Source organism: Ochotona princeps, chromosome 5 (assembly GCF_030435755.1).
Source record: "Ochotona princeps isolate mOchPri1 chromosome 5, mOchPri1.hap1, whole genome shotgun sequence".
In the NCBI taxonomy this organism is placed as follows: Eukaryota; Metazoa; Chordata; class Mammalia; order Lagomorpha; family Ochotonidae; genus Ochotona; species Ochotona princeps.
The window spans coordinates 13,682,825-13,698,711 of record NC_080836.1 but is presented as its reverse complement, the minus strand read 5'-3'; the positions used below and the strand labels follow the sequence as shown (position 1 = coordinate 13,698,711).

Genomic DNA, 15,887 nt, shown 5'->3' with positions numbered 1-15,887 from the left:
CTAAAGGCTTAGGTGACAGGAGGACGGAGCATTTTTCATGCAATCAGGCTTCTAGTTTTCTGCAAATCTTAGTACTAGATTCTTCTTCTCTATACAAATGAAAGCCATGATGCAGTAAGAATATCAGACATCAACACCAAAAAGCACAACGGTGCCTAATTTGGCCCATTCTGGGAAGGGTGCTACCCTTGGAAACAAAGGGAGATGGAGCTACTTGGCCCAGAGCCTATGAAATCTGTATCTGGAAGCTTCTTCACCTTCCTCTTCACTGTTTTCACAGGAACCAAAATAAATTGAGTTATGTATGTCAGAGGTATGCTCTGATACACGGATTAATTATCGCATGAACTTGGGAATGTTATAAATGAAAGCAGTCTGCACATTTTTTTTTTTTTAAAGATTTCATTGTTATTGGAAAGCCGGATATACAGAGAGGAGGAGAGACAGAGAGGAAGATCTTCCATCTGATGTTTCACTCCCCAAGTGAGCCGCAACGGGCCGGTATGCGCCAATCCGATGCCGGGAACCAGGAACCTCTTCCGGGTCTCCCACGCGGGTGCAGGATCCCAAAGCTTTGGGCCGTCCTCAACTGCTTTCTCAGGCCACAAGCAGGGAGCTGGATGGGAAGTGGAGCTGCTGGGATTAGAACCGGCACCCATATGGGATCCCGGCATGTTCAAGGCGAGGACTTTAGCCACTAGGCCATGCCGCCGGGCCCAGTCTGCACTTTTTTTTAACCTAATTTTTATATCCCAAGGCCTACTGACTTTCCAAACACTTGTGCTAAGCAGCCTGCTTTTACTCTTTGGTCACAAAATCATTTTCACACTTTATCCTCCAAAAATTATCTTGTCCCTTTTCTTCATTAGTCAGAAATAGATGTCCCAAATCAGCATGAGGCAGTTACAGAAGATGTGATAATCTGCATTGTTCAGCAAATCTTTAAGATCAAAGGTTGGAAATCTATCAGGGGGTAATGAAATGGGACGGACAGTTAGGAAGCTAGTTTAGGGTCATGAGTTGGAAGCCACACCTCTCCCACTTTATGTAATCCCAATCAACTACCTGTCAATCAAAAATCCCTCCCCCCTGACCCGGAGGTGGTATCATGTAACCACTTCCCTTCCAAGGCTCATAAACAGCCCGACAACAGAGAGGACAATCTCTTTCTTCCACATCCAAGGTAGAAGGTAGAAACATTTCTCTCTCATCTTTCTTCTCCCGGACCATTCTATCCCTCAACATGACCCATGTCTATCTGTGATTTCCTCACCTTTTGGACAAAATTTAGAAGGAAAAATCAATAAAATAAGGAATTATTTAACCATTTAGTAATAATAAGGTATCCCAAAATGAATATAATTTGTTTGATAAATGGTTACAGGAACAAGAAAACTGATTTGCACTTTAGACTAAATGAACTGTACATAGGTTAAAGAATTAACGATGAGTAAAAGATAATGGACTACTTTATCAGACCCACAGAAAAACAATAACAAAGAAAAAAGATAGAACAATTTAGACACAAATCCTTTGCATGTAATGAAAAAATTGAAGCACCTGAGAAATTTTGGCATCTCTGTGGTAAATATGTAAATATAGAATGCTGGTTTAATTTATAAGAAAAAAAATACCACAGTCTAAGCTAAAAGGCTATTGTCCCGAACAGACAACTTTCAGGTAAAAATGGAGTAAACAGAAAAATGAAATCATCAGTTCTCTTGGTGGTCCGAAGAGCTACAGTTACTGCAGCAGTGGGTTAGACAGCCAATGATCAAAGCTTGAACTGCTGGGTCATACTGAAACCCCTTTTGCCTCTAACTGCATTAGTTTGTTTATTTGAAAGCCATGAACGTGAGTGTGTGGACACATAACACACAGATATGAAGAGTCCCATCTGCCAGTGCACTGCAAACAAAAGCAACATTACCCTCACTTTGTGATGGCGACAGCAGAGCACAGGCAGTTTAAATGACCAGCATCGCCCGGGGCTGGAGGGACAGATGGCAGCCAAGGTACCACTGTAAAGGCTGTGCTATCCTACTGTCTTTTAGGCACCTGTTATATTTACAACTGACTATAAGATAACATGCAAATATACAATAACTGGGATACAGAAATGGGTTCAAAGATAATTTAGTTTTAAAAGACATCAGCTTTAACACTACATAGCTCATGCAGTGAAAAAGCAAACAGCAGCACTGAGTGGGAGAGCTCCAGTTCGCTATGAGAAGTTTAACTATATGTTTTTAGGAGATTTGACATTGCTGCCAGTCAAAATTCTAACTTCACTCTTTCCTGGAAGGGTGGGATGGAGATAGAGACTAGTACAGGGTGGACAGTAAAATTCAGCCATCAGAACTGGGCAGAGGTTACTGTACAAGGGTTAGAAAGAGAAAGTTCAGGAGCTAAGGAGGCAAAGCGGACATGCAAAATGCAGAGTCCGGACCTGGGGCAGGGAGAGGGTTGAGAAGGAACCTGCCTGCTGCTTTGTGCTCTTATTCGGAGTACCTGTGTGTTTAATAATTTAAGCTTCTATCTGCTTTCAGTGGGCAAGTCCAAAAACAAAACACAAGGACCCTACAGAAACAGCAGTGCATAGTCACACCAGAGTGCACACTCTAAACCAGAGGGCTGAGCAGTGCTGTGGCAATTCAAGGGCAGGAAGAGACCCACACACTTGCCATTCAGGTGTGTGCTGGGCACTGACTTAGTCTCTTCCTACAACTGTGTCTTCAAGCCTTTCAAGTGTATCTGCACCTCAGGGTAACTTAATTTCCTTTGTGGTCAAGTCTGAAATGCTATTTCGATTGGTGTCATAATTCTCAGGTGGTAAAAGCAAGCAAAGAGTGGGCACTTTGGATTTTGTGAGAGTGGATTTGAAAGCCCACATTGAGAAGTGTTTCCAGGCGGGTAAGGAAACAAAGGAACCTCCAGACATGTCTGAGGAAGACAAGACCCTGGCGCAGTGGGAGACGGCAGCCTGCCGTGCCTACAGTACATCATCCCTCTGGATTCCAGGTGACACTGTCTTCTGCCGTCACTTCAGAATACTGCAGAGAGGGTCAGGGCAGAACTAATCGGTTGTTGAGGCTTCTGAGAAGAGGAAAGCTGCAAGTTTCAACAGACATCAACATTTTAAGCAAGCAGACTGAGTATGGTAGGAGAAAGAGCAATGTGAAACAATGCTCTGTAAATCTGACTTTACTGATACTTAACATCTCAGCAAGACCGGAATCAGTTATGTGTAAGGTGACTGATCACTGCCTGCTGGAAATAGTCAAGGTCCTTTTGCCTATTCTTAGGATGGAAGGAAAAAGCTAATGCTGAAATATTACTTTCAGGCTTTTGTTCCTGAAAGTCCTTCTAATAAAGAATAGAAATTTCTGCCGTGGATTTGGCTGAGTTATGGGATTTATTCGCTATGTGGCAAAAAACCACATTCCTCAGTCCCATGGCTGCAGTGAGCCTGACTTGTAAGAAGCCAAAAAGAAGGAAAAATGCTTGTGACATATCCCAGGCTTCAAGGTTATCAGATGTGATAACTGTCTCTAGACAAGTTTTCTCTTAATACTCATACAAACATGGGCACTGCAGAAGAAAGCTAATTCTGCTATGGACAAATCCTACTATCTGTGTGGCAGCCAGTGTATACACACTGTGGGCTAACATGGCTGATGAATGATAAGCAGACCCCTTCCTTGCTATGTGAAGGGGATGGGAAGTTTGAGAATCAATCCTTGGGGCATTCCTTGAGGCACACACTGGAGTGCTGGGGTCACCTACCTTCTCTGCATACTCGGACACAATCTGCTTGATCTCGGCAGAGCAGAGGCCCACAATCTGGCCCACGGAGCTGGCAGTCAGACGGCTCTGCAATCACACAGAAGGTATGCTGTCAAGGCCTTGTCTTTCTTCTTTTATTATTATTATTTATTTTTTAACAATCCTACTTAGCTGATTGGGGTACAAAGGGTCAAGGACTACAGGAAAGTGGATAATACCATTGTTTTGACACTAATATCATCATTTTTTCCTCTGTATCTGGGGTCAGGGGAGAAGCAAAGGAAAAAAAACCCACCCATCCTCCCACCCATCCCAGGTCCCCAATGTGAGGCATGCTCTGAGGGTCCTGCTCAAGCAGTTTTGATAGTTCAAAGGTTCTGAATTGCTGCCAATCTCGCTGTTCCAATAGCAATGAAATCTATTCAGAATCTACGGGCTGACACAGTCTCTTCATGGTTGGGGTTCTGAGATCAGCAGTTCAGTTGGAGGGATCTCCAAGGGGCCTTGTCTTTCATAGCACAAGAAAAGCTGAATGAGCTGCGCTTTGTCACACTGTGGACAACATTCTCAGAATTAAACACTACCCTGGAGTCTGTCCACGTTTTCATCAACAGCCAAGCAATAAGCCTTAGAACAAACGCCTCATGCTGCTTCTTTTAAGTTATTCCCGTGACTGTGCTAGATGCTCCAAATGAGACACAACAAGCAATCTCAGAAGCCCTGACTTATCCTGATTATCTGGGCCTTTTCTACCTTCAAAAGGAGCAATCCCTTCAGGACATGTGGCTAACCCCCTGCACAGGGCTTGAGCTGTAGAAGGAGCAACCATAAATGCAGTATTCCACTTCCCTCCGCAACAGCGTGGGAAGGAAGCAGTGGCAACGGCTCCTCTGGCATGGGGTTATGGTGACCCCGGGTGCTCCATCCCTAGGAGTCATCCCTGTAGGGAGGCCCTGATGCTGGAGGTCCCTGTGGACAGCAGCACTATATACTTAGAAAGGCTTCCTGGAGACAGACCCTAACCACCAGGAGCCCTGGGTGCTGAGGACAGCAGTCTGAAGAAGCTGTGTGCTCTGGTAGGAGGTTCCTTAAAACAAGCAGATGTTGCTGGTGTCAAGTACCACCTGGCCCCTTCCCCAACAGTGGCTGTCCTCTCACCTCCTCGTTTGCCATGGCGGTCATCGTGGTCATCAGTGACTGGATACGCTGCTGAAAGAGGAATGGGGAGAGGCAGCAGTGAGCATTCCAACCACAGCAATGGAGCAACAGGTATACATGGGTCTTGAGCGTGAAACTCAATGGTTATTTTCCGCATCTCCACACTCCCACCCCAGCCTCCCAGCAGCAAATGACTTAAATGGAAACCTCAGAGAGCCTCTATCAACCATGCACCTCTTCAGCTGCTTGAAGCTCTTCTTCCTCATGGGCATCCGCTTTCTCTGCAGCTGACAGACCTGCAGGAAGTGTAGTTTTCTTGTCCTCAGCCTGGAAGGGAAGGCATAAGGAGAGCTGAGCACTGGAGTTCGAGCCACGGGAAAGGACCACAGGATATTCTACTTGGATCATCCCAACTCTAGAATGCTTTTCTACAGTCTCTCATTGCCCATGAAACATCCTCAGACCTTAAGTGCTGGACAGAGCTGCAGGGGACAGCCTTTCAACTCAAGTGTGCCATCTGACACGACAGGTCCAATTAGAATACTATTTATGGGCATCTCATGGATTTTCCTGCCATAACCAAAATGCATTATTTCAGAACATAGTCACATATACCTTCTTTCCAGACTCAAATGACATATCAATTAAATTGTATACATCAAACTATTGCATATCATATTCAGATACAGAAAATAATCCTGATCTGGAGGAAATGATTATGTAGTGAATGCAAAGCAAATGTGAAAATAGTGAGAAAATCAAACAAGATCATATCATAATCAATACATGGTTGAATGCCAATGAACTCATAAAGGTAATACATAATGCTTACTAAATTCTTATTACACATTGGATAATTCTAAATCTTTTACATTTTGATTTTCACAAAACTTCTTCCAGGTAGGTACAATGAATGCCCCTTTATTAGATGCTATGAAGTAAGACACAACTAAATTATTTAAAGTCACACAGTGGAGGGGAGGTTCAGTCAGCCTAGCTTTAGAACATGACTCTGATCACAGAGGCTGTCCGGCAAGGACTGGGACAGCAACCATCACGGGAAACACAGTGGGACTGGGGAGCCGGAAATGCAGGAATGTGCCCTAGTCAAGGAAATCTGGGGACTGGCAGGAATGGGAGTAGAGCTCATGAACAGATCTCAAGTTGTAGGACTCTACCCGACCAATGACCACTGTGGCTGGCACTGGGTGTTTACGATGGCCATGAGCAGACTTTGCAGTCAGATGGACCGGAGCTCAAATTCTTATTTTGGCTCTTTAAGGCTGCGTGACCTCGGACAAATCACTGAGACTCTCTCAGTAGTTCTCTGACCCAAAGAACAGAAATGAGTCCTTCTACATGGAGGGAAGTAAATGAAAACAAATCCATGGAGAGCCTTAATTGGACGCCTGGAATATAGTAAAGATTTGACACATTAAGATTTAAGTGCTTGCATTACTGCCAACAGTTAAGAGCACTAACAAACACAGAAATGAGTAACTCCTACTGCCCCCACTGTGGTCACCTGGTTCTGTCTTGCTGCCTGTCCACAGTATCTCTCACCAGATCGGGCAGTCTCTGGGACCCTGAGAGTAGAGACTTCATTGTCACATTTTCCAAACTGCAAGTCTGACCTTGGTAGACTCTAGACACATGACCTGCCACGGCCACTGACTTCTAGTCCCAGGATGAATCCCTGGCTTTGGTACTCAGTCTGCGGAGGCAGCAGGATGGAGATGCAGGGGCCTAGCACATCCTTCTCACTCAGGCGTGGCCAGGGGCCAGGGTGGGGTGACTCACAGCCCTGACATCCTGCTCCTCCTGGGCTTCCCAGGGAGCTGCTGTGCAGCTTACGAAGCCCAGACCAGGTAGAAGTGGGGAAAGTTTGCTTCAGCCTTTGAATGTCATGTATTCTCTCCCAGTATCTACGCCTTTCTTACCTTCCCTGCTTTGCTTTGGCGGCTAAATCCGTATCTCCTGCAGGTCACAAAGAAAGGGGAGAAATTCAATTACTTTTAAAAACCACAATAAGTTCAATCAAACAAATTTTGGTTGATTTTTTATGCAAAACCAAACAAAACAAAAACAATTTAGGCTACTTGGTGATTAGAGAAAATGTTGCAAATGCCTAATCACACACCTGATGCGCTGTTTTTCTGAATGAAGGGCCAGCCATTTCCTTTGCTTTACGAATTCTACAAATGGGAACGTTACAAAGTACACACTACAGCATGTTCCTTACGAGTAATCATTACTGTTTGAATCAAGAATTTTATTCCAGAATCATAAGTTAAGAGCCTTAGAAATACTAGCTTAAAAAATGCGAAAGTTTCTCCTGAAGCCGAGATCACTACTGGCAGCGTCAATAATCTTGAGTTCAGCACAATTTTGATTGTCAACAAACGTAACTCAAGCGTAATGCCATTAACTCTGTGCGCTCACCCCAGACAGTCTTAGCTGAAAAGAAAAGCACCAATACACCTCAATTTAAATGACGTTTTGGCTATAATTATGCTTTTTTTAAAAAAAGCAAACAATACAGAAACCACTCAGCCTAAAACAAAAAGCGTAATGTAAAACACCCAGTTTCACACGCCTTCAAGTGATTTGCAAGGAAATCATGGTATATGCAACTCTGAGAAAAACCAATTGAGCACTCCACTGTGCCCCAGCTCAGGCACTGCCTCCAGGGTTCTGAGGCCTCTGCCTCACTCCCCTCCCACTCCTCCAGCCCATTCCTTATCCAACATCTCATTGGCCTGAGTACGTTTATCAATACTCCTCTCCCTCCTGAGAAGACAGGACTTCTTCCTCAGCAGCTTCACAGAAGTTTGTCTTGTTCAACATCTGTTCAGCCTCACTTCCAGCAGCTCACGTTCCTTATTCTGTCCCCTGCATGAACACAGCCCTTTGTACACGCCGAACTGTGTCCCCTCGCCCTCTATTTGTCCTTTGCCACCCCCTTCAGCTCTTAAACTGCCTCCTCTCTGCAGTACCCTACACACATACACATACGCGCGCGCACACACACACACACACACACACACACGTGTGGCCCTGGTCTGTCCATTCCCCATATCTTCCTTCCCTTGTTTGCCAGATGCCAATTAGGTTCAACTGTCTGGTTGTATTTCCTTAAGACCAGTACTTCAACTTTATATTTTAAATCTCCAATATTTCTTAAGTGAATACACTCAACGTAAGTGAAAAATTCAGAAATCAATGAGTCAAAAGTATTGGCTGGCTTTGCAATAACTTGTCATGAATCTGGAGACAACAAGAAGTCACTGCTGGGTGGTGTGCTCCCCTCCCCCATCAGGCAACCATCTATAGGCCTAAGATGTGGCAGATCTAGCACAAAATTAAATTTTGGGTCTCCACACAAATTTCATAAAGGATCTAGTGGAAGATTCTGTGTACCTGGTTCATTGCTATTGCTCTCTGCATTTTGCAGGGGCTGGGAAATAACCGGCCTCATACCCTCCTGCACCTAAGCTCCTGCAGGCATCTCCCCACTTTAACGTGGGGAGACAGACAGCACAAAGGACACACTGTGCTGGTGGAGAGTTGCAGCAGGAGCAGCCTGCCTCTAGGGTAAACAGCCGTAGCAGTGGCTTCCCAGTTTTGCAGAAGGAATTTTCTAATTCTGGCAGAAACAGTGTGGTTCCCTGTCAGCAGCTAAGCCCACAGGCTTTCTAATTCTCTGAGCTCCTGACTGTGGCAGCAAAGCCAGCTCCGGCCCAGTGCTCACATGAGGTTTAGGAGCCAACTCTGTACCAGCCTAGTTTCCATCGACCTCTGTGATCAATGCCTTCTACTGAAACTAGGGGGAGGTTGTTTTTCTCAACCAGGGGACCCTGACCAATACATAGACTTTAACTTGTGGGGTTTAACCTAGGACTTTAACTTGTGGAGATCCTTAGCAGAATACCCTCACCCCTAAAGCCCAGGGACCTTGAATAAAGAGTAAGCAATTAAACCCGAGTAGCTCAACCCTGGTCCCATCTACTTCTAGATGATAGAAAAAAACTCTGGGAAGACTTGTCTATAAGATTTATTTATTTATGTGAGTCAGAGTTACAGAGGGAGAGACAAAGAGATATCTCCCTTCTGGTTTATTTCCCAGGTGGTGCAAAAGCCAGGAGGTACACCCAGTTCTCCCACATGGGTAGCAGGATCCCAACTACTTGGGTCATCTTCTATTGTTTTCCCAAGTGCATATGCAGGGAGCTGCAAGAGAAATGGAATAACTGGAAATCGAATAAGCACGTTTATCGGATTCCAGCATGGTGGGTGGTAGCTTTATTTGCAATGCCACAACGCTGGCCCCAGGAAGACCCTGATCATACAAAATGAAGTTAAGCTCTCCAACTGTGTGCTTTTGAGTTTATACTACCAATGTACTGACGGGGTGGTATTCACTAACGACCTGTAATGTGTAAATCTCAGGGCCCGTCTGTCCAGTTCCTCAAGAGAGAAAATGTGCTTTGTTCACTTTTAGTTCTAACACTTGAAACTGAGGTATAATACAAACAACACAGGTGTGTATCTCAGTGGTTTTTAGTGTATTCACTCTGTGTGTGTGTGTGTGTGTGTGTGAGACATAACCATCAGATCTACATCCAGAAGAGTTCTACCACCCCAGAAAAGAAGTTCCACAGCTATTAGCAGTTGGTTCCAATTCCCTCTTTCCCCAGACTGAGGCTACCACTGACGGACTTTATAGCTCCACGGTTTACCTATTTTGGACATTTTATATAACTGAAATTGTTCAATATGTGCTCTTTTGCATCTGGCTTCTTTTACTGAGCATATTTTCCAAGTTCATCCATACCATGTTTCATTCCTCTTTAACGGCTAAAAAAAAAAAAAAAATCCTACTTCTCAAGAAAAAACACATTTTGTTAATTCATCAGTTGACTTGTGCACTCTTTCCATTTTGTGGCAGTTATGAACAACGCCGCTCTGAACCTTTCTTGTTCAGTTTCATTGGCTGTTGAAGCTGCACTGTCTATGTCAGTGCCTGCCGGCACTCAATAAATGCTTGCTGAATCAATGAAGAGTCCAGATGAGTTTGTAAAGCCTCCTTCATTACGTGACATGTAATACAAGAACAACTGTTCCCAGTCTTCCAGTCACACATGTCTCACTCTGCCATTTGGTCCTGGTGGCCCTGAGAGCTGCATCTGCACCAGGAGAGCAGGGTAGCCTCCACCATCTTTTACAGGAACAGAAGCATGCACCTCTTTCATCCCTCCCAGTCCTGCTATGCTATACTAAAATCCCCCTTTTCCCTTGTCCCTTCTGCCCTGCTCCCTTCTCCCAAGCAGCAGCTCGGACATGCAGGCCTCATGCCTCCACACTTCCTGATTCTTCAGTTAATACTGCCAACACCAACAGCCCTCTGGCCTCCTATGCACTCAGTTCATGTTCTTCGACCCTAGGCCTAGAACTTGATCTTTAAATTAAGGATGCACAACTCTTAGAACAGGATACTTCAAAATACAATGAGAATTGCATATAAAACATTTTTTTAAAATATTTATTTACTTTTATTGCAAAGTCAGATATACAGAGAGGAGGAGAGAGAGAGGAAGATTCAATCCCCAAGTGGCCACAATGGCCAGAGCTGTGCCAATCCAAAGCCAAGATCCAGGAGTTTGTTCCAGGTCTCCCACATTCATGCAGGAACCCAAGGCTCAGGGCCATGCTCTACTGCTTTCCCAGGCCACTAGCAGGAGGCTGGATGGGAAGTGGGGCCATCGGGAGTAGAACCGGCACCCATATGAGATCCTGGCGCATTCAAGGTGAAGATTTTAGTCACTAGGTCACCACGCCGGACCCAGGAATTGTATACAAAATTTTTAATGTACATTCATATACCCAAGTTGCTACAAATATACTTAAACACTTTCTAATAGCTAAAGCAAGCACACATTTTCAAATCTGGGGGCCACAGCAGAAATATTTCAGTTGTTCAAAAGCTACAGAGAGCTAGTGGCTACCATACTGGACATCACGGTTCTAGAAAACTAACCTTTAAAAATAAGTGCTCCAGGGCCTGGTGTGGTATTGCAGTAGCTAAAGTCCTAGCCTTGCACAAACCAAGATCCCTTATGGGCACCAATTCTAATCCTGGAGCCCTGCTTCCCATCCAGCTCGCTTGTGGTCTGGGAGGACAATACAGGAAGGGCCAAAGCCTTGGGACCTTGCACCTGCATGGGAGACCTGGAAGAAGCTCCTGGCTCATGGCTTCGGATTGCCTCAGCTCCAGCTCTTGTGGCCACTTGGGGAGTGAATTGGCAGTCAAAAGATCTTCCTCTCTGTTTCTCCTGCTCTCTGTGTATCTGACTTTCCAAAAACAACAAAAAAAAATAATAAAAGAAATCTTTTTTAAAAAGTGCCCCAGGGCCCGGCGCCATGGCCTAGTGGCTAAAGTCCTCGCCTTGAAAGCGCTGGGATCCCATATGGGCACCGGTTCTAATCCCGGCTGCTCCACTTCCCATCCAGCTCCCTGCTTGTGGCCTGAGAAAGCAGTCAAGGACGGCCCAATGCATTGGGACCCTGCACCTGCGTGGGAGACCCGGAAGAGGTTCCTGGTTCCCGGCATCGGATCGGCGCAGCACCGGTCGTTGCGGCTCACTTGGGGAGTGAATTATCAGACGGAAGACCTTCCTCTCTGTCTCTCCTCCTCTCTGTATACCTGACTTTGTAATAAAAATGAATAAATCTTTAAAAAAAAAAAAAAAAGAAAGTGCCCCAGGCACTTACAATTAAGACAATTATATAACTACATGAAATGCAGAACAAGACAGGAGTATAAAGAATATTTAAATACCAAGGACTGTAAACTATTCTTTTTCCCCAAATTGACTAACACCCACCAAGAACCTGTCATAGGTTTTTGCATCACTCAGAACACTAACAGAATAGGAGACACACTATATTTGTCTTCCTAGTTAAAGAATGACTTTAAGGCAACTCAAAATTAAGCCTCTAATTACTGCAGAATATGCCAAAAATAGCATTTTAGTAGTTGTGCTCCAAAATTCCACTTGCAAGTTAAATTTACAGTGCTTAAAATGCATTTACCCACGGAAGCAGTTTCACAGCTTAAGCAAGTGTTAAAGTTAGCCTCTAAAATCAGATTGGACACCAAACAAAATAGAAAGAATACAGGGTTACAATTGTGTTTAAGTGTTCCATCAGAATGATGAGTCATGCTTTTCTAAATCATAACACTTAGAAAAATACAACCAAACACGCTTCCAGCAGATACCCAGTCCTTAAGGCCTTCCACATGACCCCGAGACCCAGGCATTCATCTCTGAGCAACTGAGGGTCAATAAAGGCTGAAGCTGGAATGCACACTTCACAGCAGAAAGCATTAAAGCTGGCTAGTGACCTCTGACTTCAAAGAAAGTTTTTGGCCTTATTGTTCTAGAAGTCAAAATATTACCGTTCTTTGCACCAAGAGGTGAGGCAAAGTGGAAAGTACTGACAACAGCTGGGGGATCAGGATTCCTAACGCTGTGGTGCCGTGGAGGTGGGAAGTGAAATTCTTCCAGAGTGTTATCCCAGTATAGAGGGATTAGAAGGACAGAGGGTAGGCCTTGTAGAATGGGGAAAGATGATGGGGTGGGCCTTCCAACACACATGCTAGAGGAAAGGCTGGTGTTCCTCTTGAAGCGTCCAGAGGGATAAGGAGAACTGGATGGGGAGGTGTAGGCTAGAACCCCGAGGTGACCCTGAAAGGCGTATGCAAGGGTGTTTCAGTACTGAATACTCTGCTGGTGATAGTAACGGTACGCACAACAAAGTGACAGCTAACAGTAACCTAGTCCCCAATGTCTTCCACAGGGGACACATTGCTCCAAATGTCTTTACATTATACATACATTTCAGTACATAACCCTCATTTAATGGGAAAGATCTCCATATAGGGGAAAGCACTGACTAGATTCCCCCAAAAAAAGTCAGATGGCCAGACAGAGTGGAAAGGAGTGGAAAGGCCCAAAATACAGATTGGCCGAATTTTATGCAATATGCAATTTGCTCTGTTAGTTTTAACACAAGTTTCTTCTTGTTTAATCTCAGATCAGACAACAAAGATGAGAACTATCTTCCTAAAATCAAGAGCCTAAAAAGCCACTCTCCGCAGAAACTCAAACAATACAGATAATGATAATGGCATGGACTCAAGGACCAGTCTGAGCTTCTTAATGATCTTGGGTAAGGCTTTTTGTTATTGTTGTTATTGTTTTTGACTTTCTGAACAGTGTCATTATAATTCTGAGAGGAAAATGAGCTAAGTCACAGAAAACCCTAACTATTCATTGTCCCACCTCCCATAATTCATCCTTCTCCTGTCACAATAGCCAAAACGACAACATAATAATCCTTATTCTAACACAAAAAAACCACAAACAAACTGTAATCTGCATCCAAAATCTAACTGAGGCTTAGAAATCAGAGGTTAGGATGCCCTCACCAGCTAGAAGACTGACAGGACACTCTGCTCTCTATTACGCACAGAACTTCACAAGTCTCAAATAAAAACTGCCTTGCACCTATGTCTACAGAGGGCCTGGCCATATTCTGGCCTCAAACTACAACAAGCAGCCCTGAGGATGTGCAGGCACGCTCTGAATCAACTTAGCCTTCACAAGGTAAAAGTGACTACCACTTACAGCACACATGAAACTGAGGATGACAACACCAAAGTACTGAGATGTTATGAATACAACCTCAGGGAGGCTAGCAAACTGACTCTTTCTCCAGCAACAGCTAATTTTCCATGCAAATGGAAAAAACTGAGGCACAAACAGTACAAACTAAGACCTTCCACATCCCACCAGTTTCTACCTGGCACCGAGACCTGTGTCATTCAGAAGAGTCCTGTTTCCCCCTTGCCCATTTGAACATGAGGCTTGGAACAGACTCCAACCCATCACCACGATCACCACCATGGTGCCTGGGGTTGGCTTCATGCACATGTGACCTGTTCAGCTACATAGGGTTCCAAACTTAAGAAAGTTCTGCATTTGATTGCTGTTGATGCCTTAATATTCTTACTAAATAACTGGCACCAATAATTCTTAACATACTTCTTGAATTTTCATTTCTACTGGGCTCACTGAAATACACCGCTAGTCCTGGTGATACCTGACTCAGGGCAGGCAGTCATCACACTTGTCTAGGGACCAGAATGGTCCAACTTCCTTCGAAACACATCAGTCATTACTTTTAGGTAGGACAGACTTTGCCCTACTGTGTCACCAAAAGACAAATGTAATCGCCTTTCCTTCGGAAGCTATAATAATGAAAATCTAATTTCCTTTTGATTCCCTCCAGTTCTCTAGAGAGGGGAGATATGAGATGCTCACTGAACAGGGCAGTTAGTGGGGCAGTGAGGCAGAGCAGCACACAGCAGCCTCCCCAAGCACAGGGAGTACTCACATGAAGGGATCAGTCACCTTAAGCGGAGGACACACAAAAACCGAGGTTAATACCTCGTGCTGACTGAAAATTCCCGTGGAGAGAAACACATCCTTGTGAGGTTTACTCAAGTACAAACTGGAGTTATGAAATAAGAGTTTGGGATTTTTTTTTTAACTTGAGATGTTTTTAAGATGTGACAAAACTTCTAAATTTTCTACTTTCCTAGCCAACATGTCATGTGCACAGGGAACTGAAGTTCTAATTCTAAGTAAAACTGTTGAGATTCATTTCATCCTTCTAAGGAGAGAGGCAGAAAAGCCCCAGCTTCTGCAAATGCCCCATACAGGGCAGGGCTAGGTGCACAGTTACAGGCACACATCCAGAAAGGAACTGGAGCATCATGTAGTGACCTTGGGTCAATCAACACCACAGAGGAAAAGACCCTGATGTTGGAAATCTCATGGCTGCAAATAGTAAACTTAATCAAGTAGATGCCAACAAAGCTAACCTAAAGGAAGCCTCTTAAATCAGTGTTTCTCTTAAGTGTTTTTATGAAACAGACACCAAGACTGGGTCCCACTTACTACCTTCCATATTCCAAGAGTGTAGCATGGATTCGAGATTCTTCATCCAGCAGCTCCTCTGCTCCCTGTTGGCGTTTGTATTTCCGTCGGGGCTTGTAAACATCCTGAGTGGAAAAGACAGCCAAGTTACTAAGTGTGAGAAGATCGCTGGTCGGAGGGAAGGGGCCTTTTCCTTGTCACTGCCTGGCCCTCTAGGTCCTGCTGCAGAAACAGAGAGGGCAGGCAGGGTGGCTGCCTTCTTGGGTTGAAGGCCCAGAGGCAGGTGTCCAAATGCTCTGGGTGACATGATGACCTGAACCTCTGGGTCCCTGAGATGATGCACACCCTCCTTGATGTGAAACAGAAATGGAAACGCTCCTGCCCCACGGAGGTAAAGAGGCTCAGTAACAATAGAGGGCCCAGAGTCTTTCGCTCTTAACTTTTAAGTTATAAGAGCAATCGGGATTCACTGAAAAAGAAAGTTTTTGGGGCCCAGCAGCATGGCCTAGAGGCTAAAGTCCTCGCCTTGAACGCGCCGGGATCCCATATGGGCGCCGGTTCTAATCCCGGCAGCTCCACTTCCCATCTACTTCCCATCCAGCTCCCTGCTTGTGGCCTGGGAAAGCAGTGGAGGACGGCCCAAGGATTTGGGACCCTGCACCTGCGTGGGAGACCCGGAAGAGGTTCCTGGTTCCCGGCATCGGATTGGCGCATACCGGCCTGTTGCGGCTCACTTGGGGAGTGAAACATCGGACAGAAGATCTTCCTCTCTGTCTCTCCTCCTCTCTCTGTATATCTGACTTTGTAATAAAAATAAATCTTTCAAAAAAAAAAAAAAGTTTTTGTAAACAGAGGACTCACTCTATTGATAAGGAAGTGAGTGCTGTTGGGGCTGGTTGGCATCCCTTCTTTGGGAAAAGCCACTGTCTTTCTGGTAAG

General features: G+C 44.8%; 1 protein-coding gene across 2 annotated transcripts in view; it reads right to left on the bottom strand.

The window, feature by feature from the left end:
• The window catches only part of CCDC93 (coiled-coil domain containing 93), an 85,824-nt gene that overhangs the window by 37,631 nt on the left and 32,306 nt on the right, over positions 1 to 15,887 (bottom strand). Inside the window, exons 7-11 of one of the 2 annotated variants that reach the window (XM_004589347.2) lie at positions 14,973 to 15,073; positions 6,885 to 6,921; positions 5,179 to 5,271; positions 4,945 to 4,992; positions 3,787 to 3,873 (exon numbers count right to left, since the gene is read on the bottom strand). In XM_004589347.2, the coding sequence (XP_004589404.2) occupies positions 3,787 to 3,873; positions 4,945 to 4,992; positions 5,179 to 5,271; positions 6,885 to 6,921; positions 14,973 to 15,073 (366 nt within the window). Of the gene's footprint in view, positions 1 to 3,786; positions 3,874 to 4,944; positions 4,996 to 5,178; positions 5,272 to 6,884; positions 6,922 to 14,972; positions 15,074 to 15,887 lie in introns of both variants that reach the window. The other variant, XM_004589346.4, reaches the window with a different exon arrangement.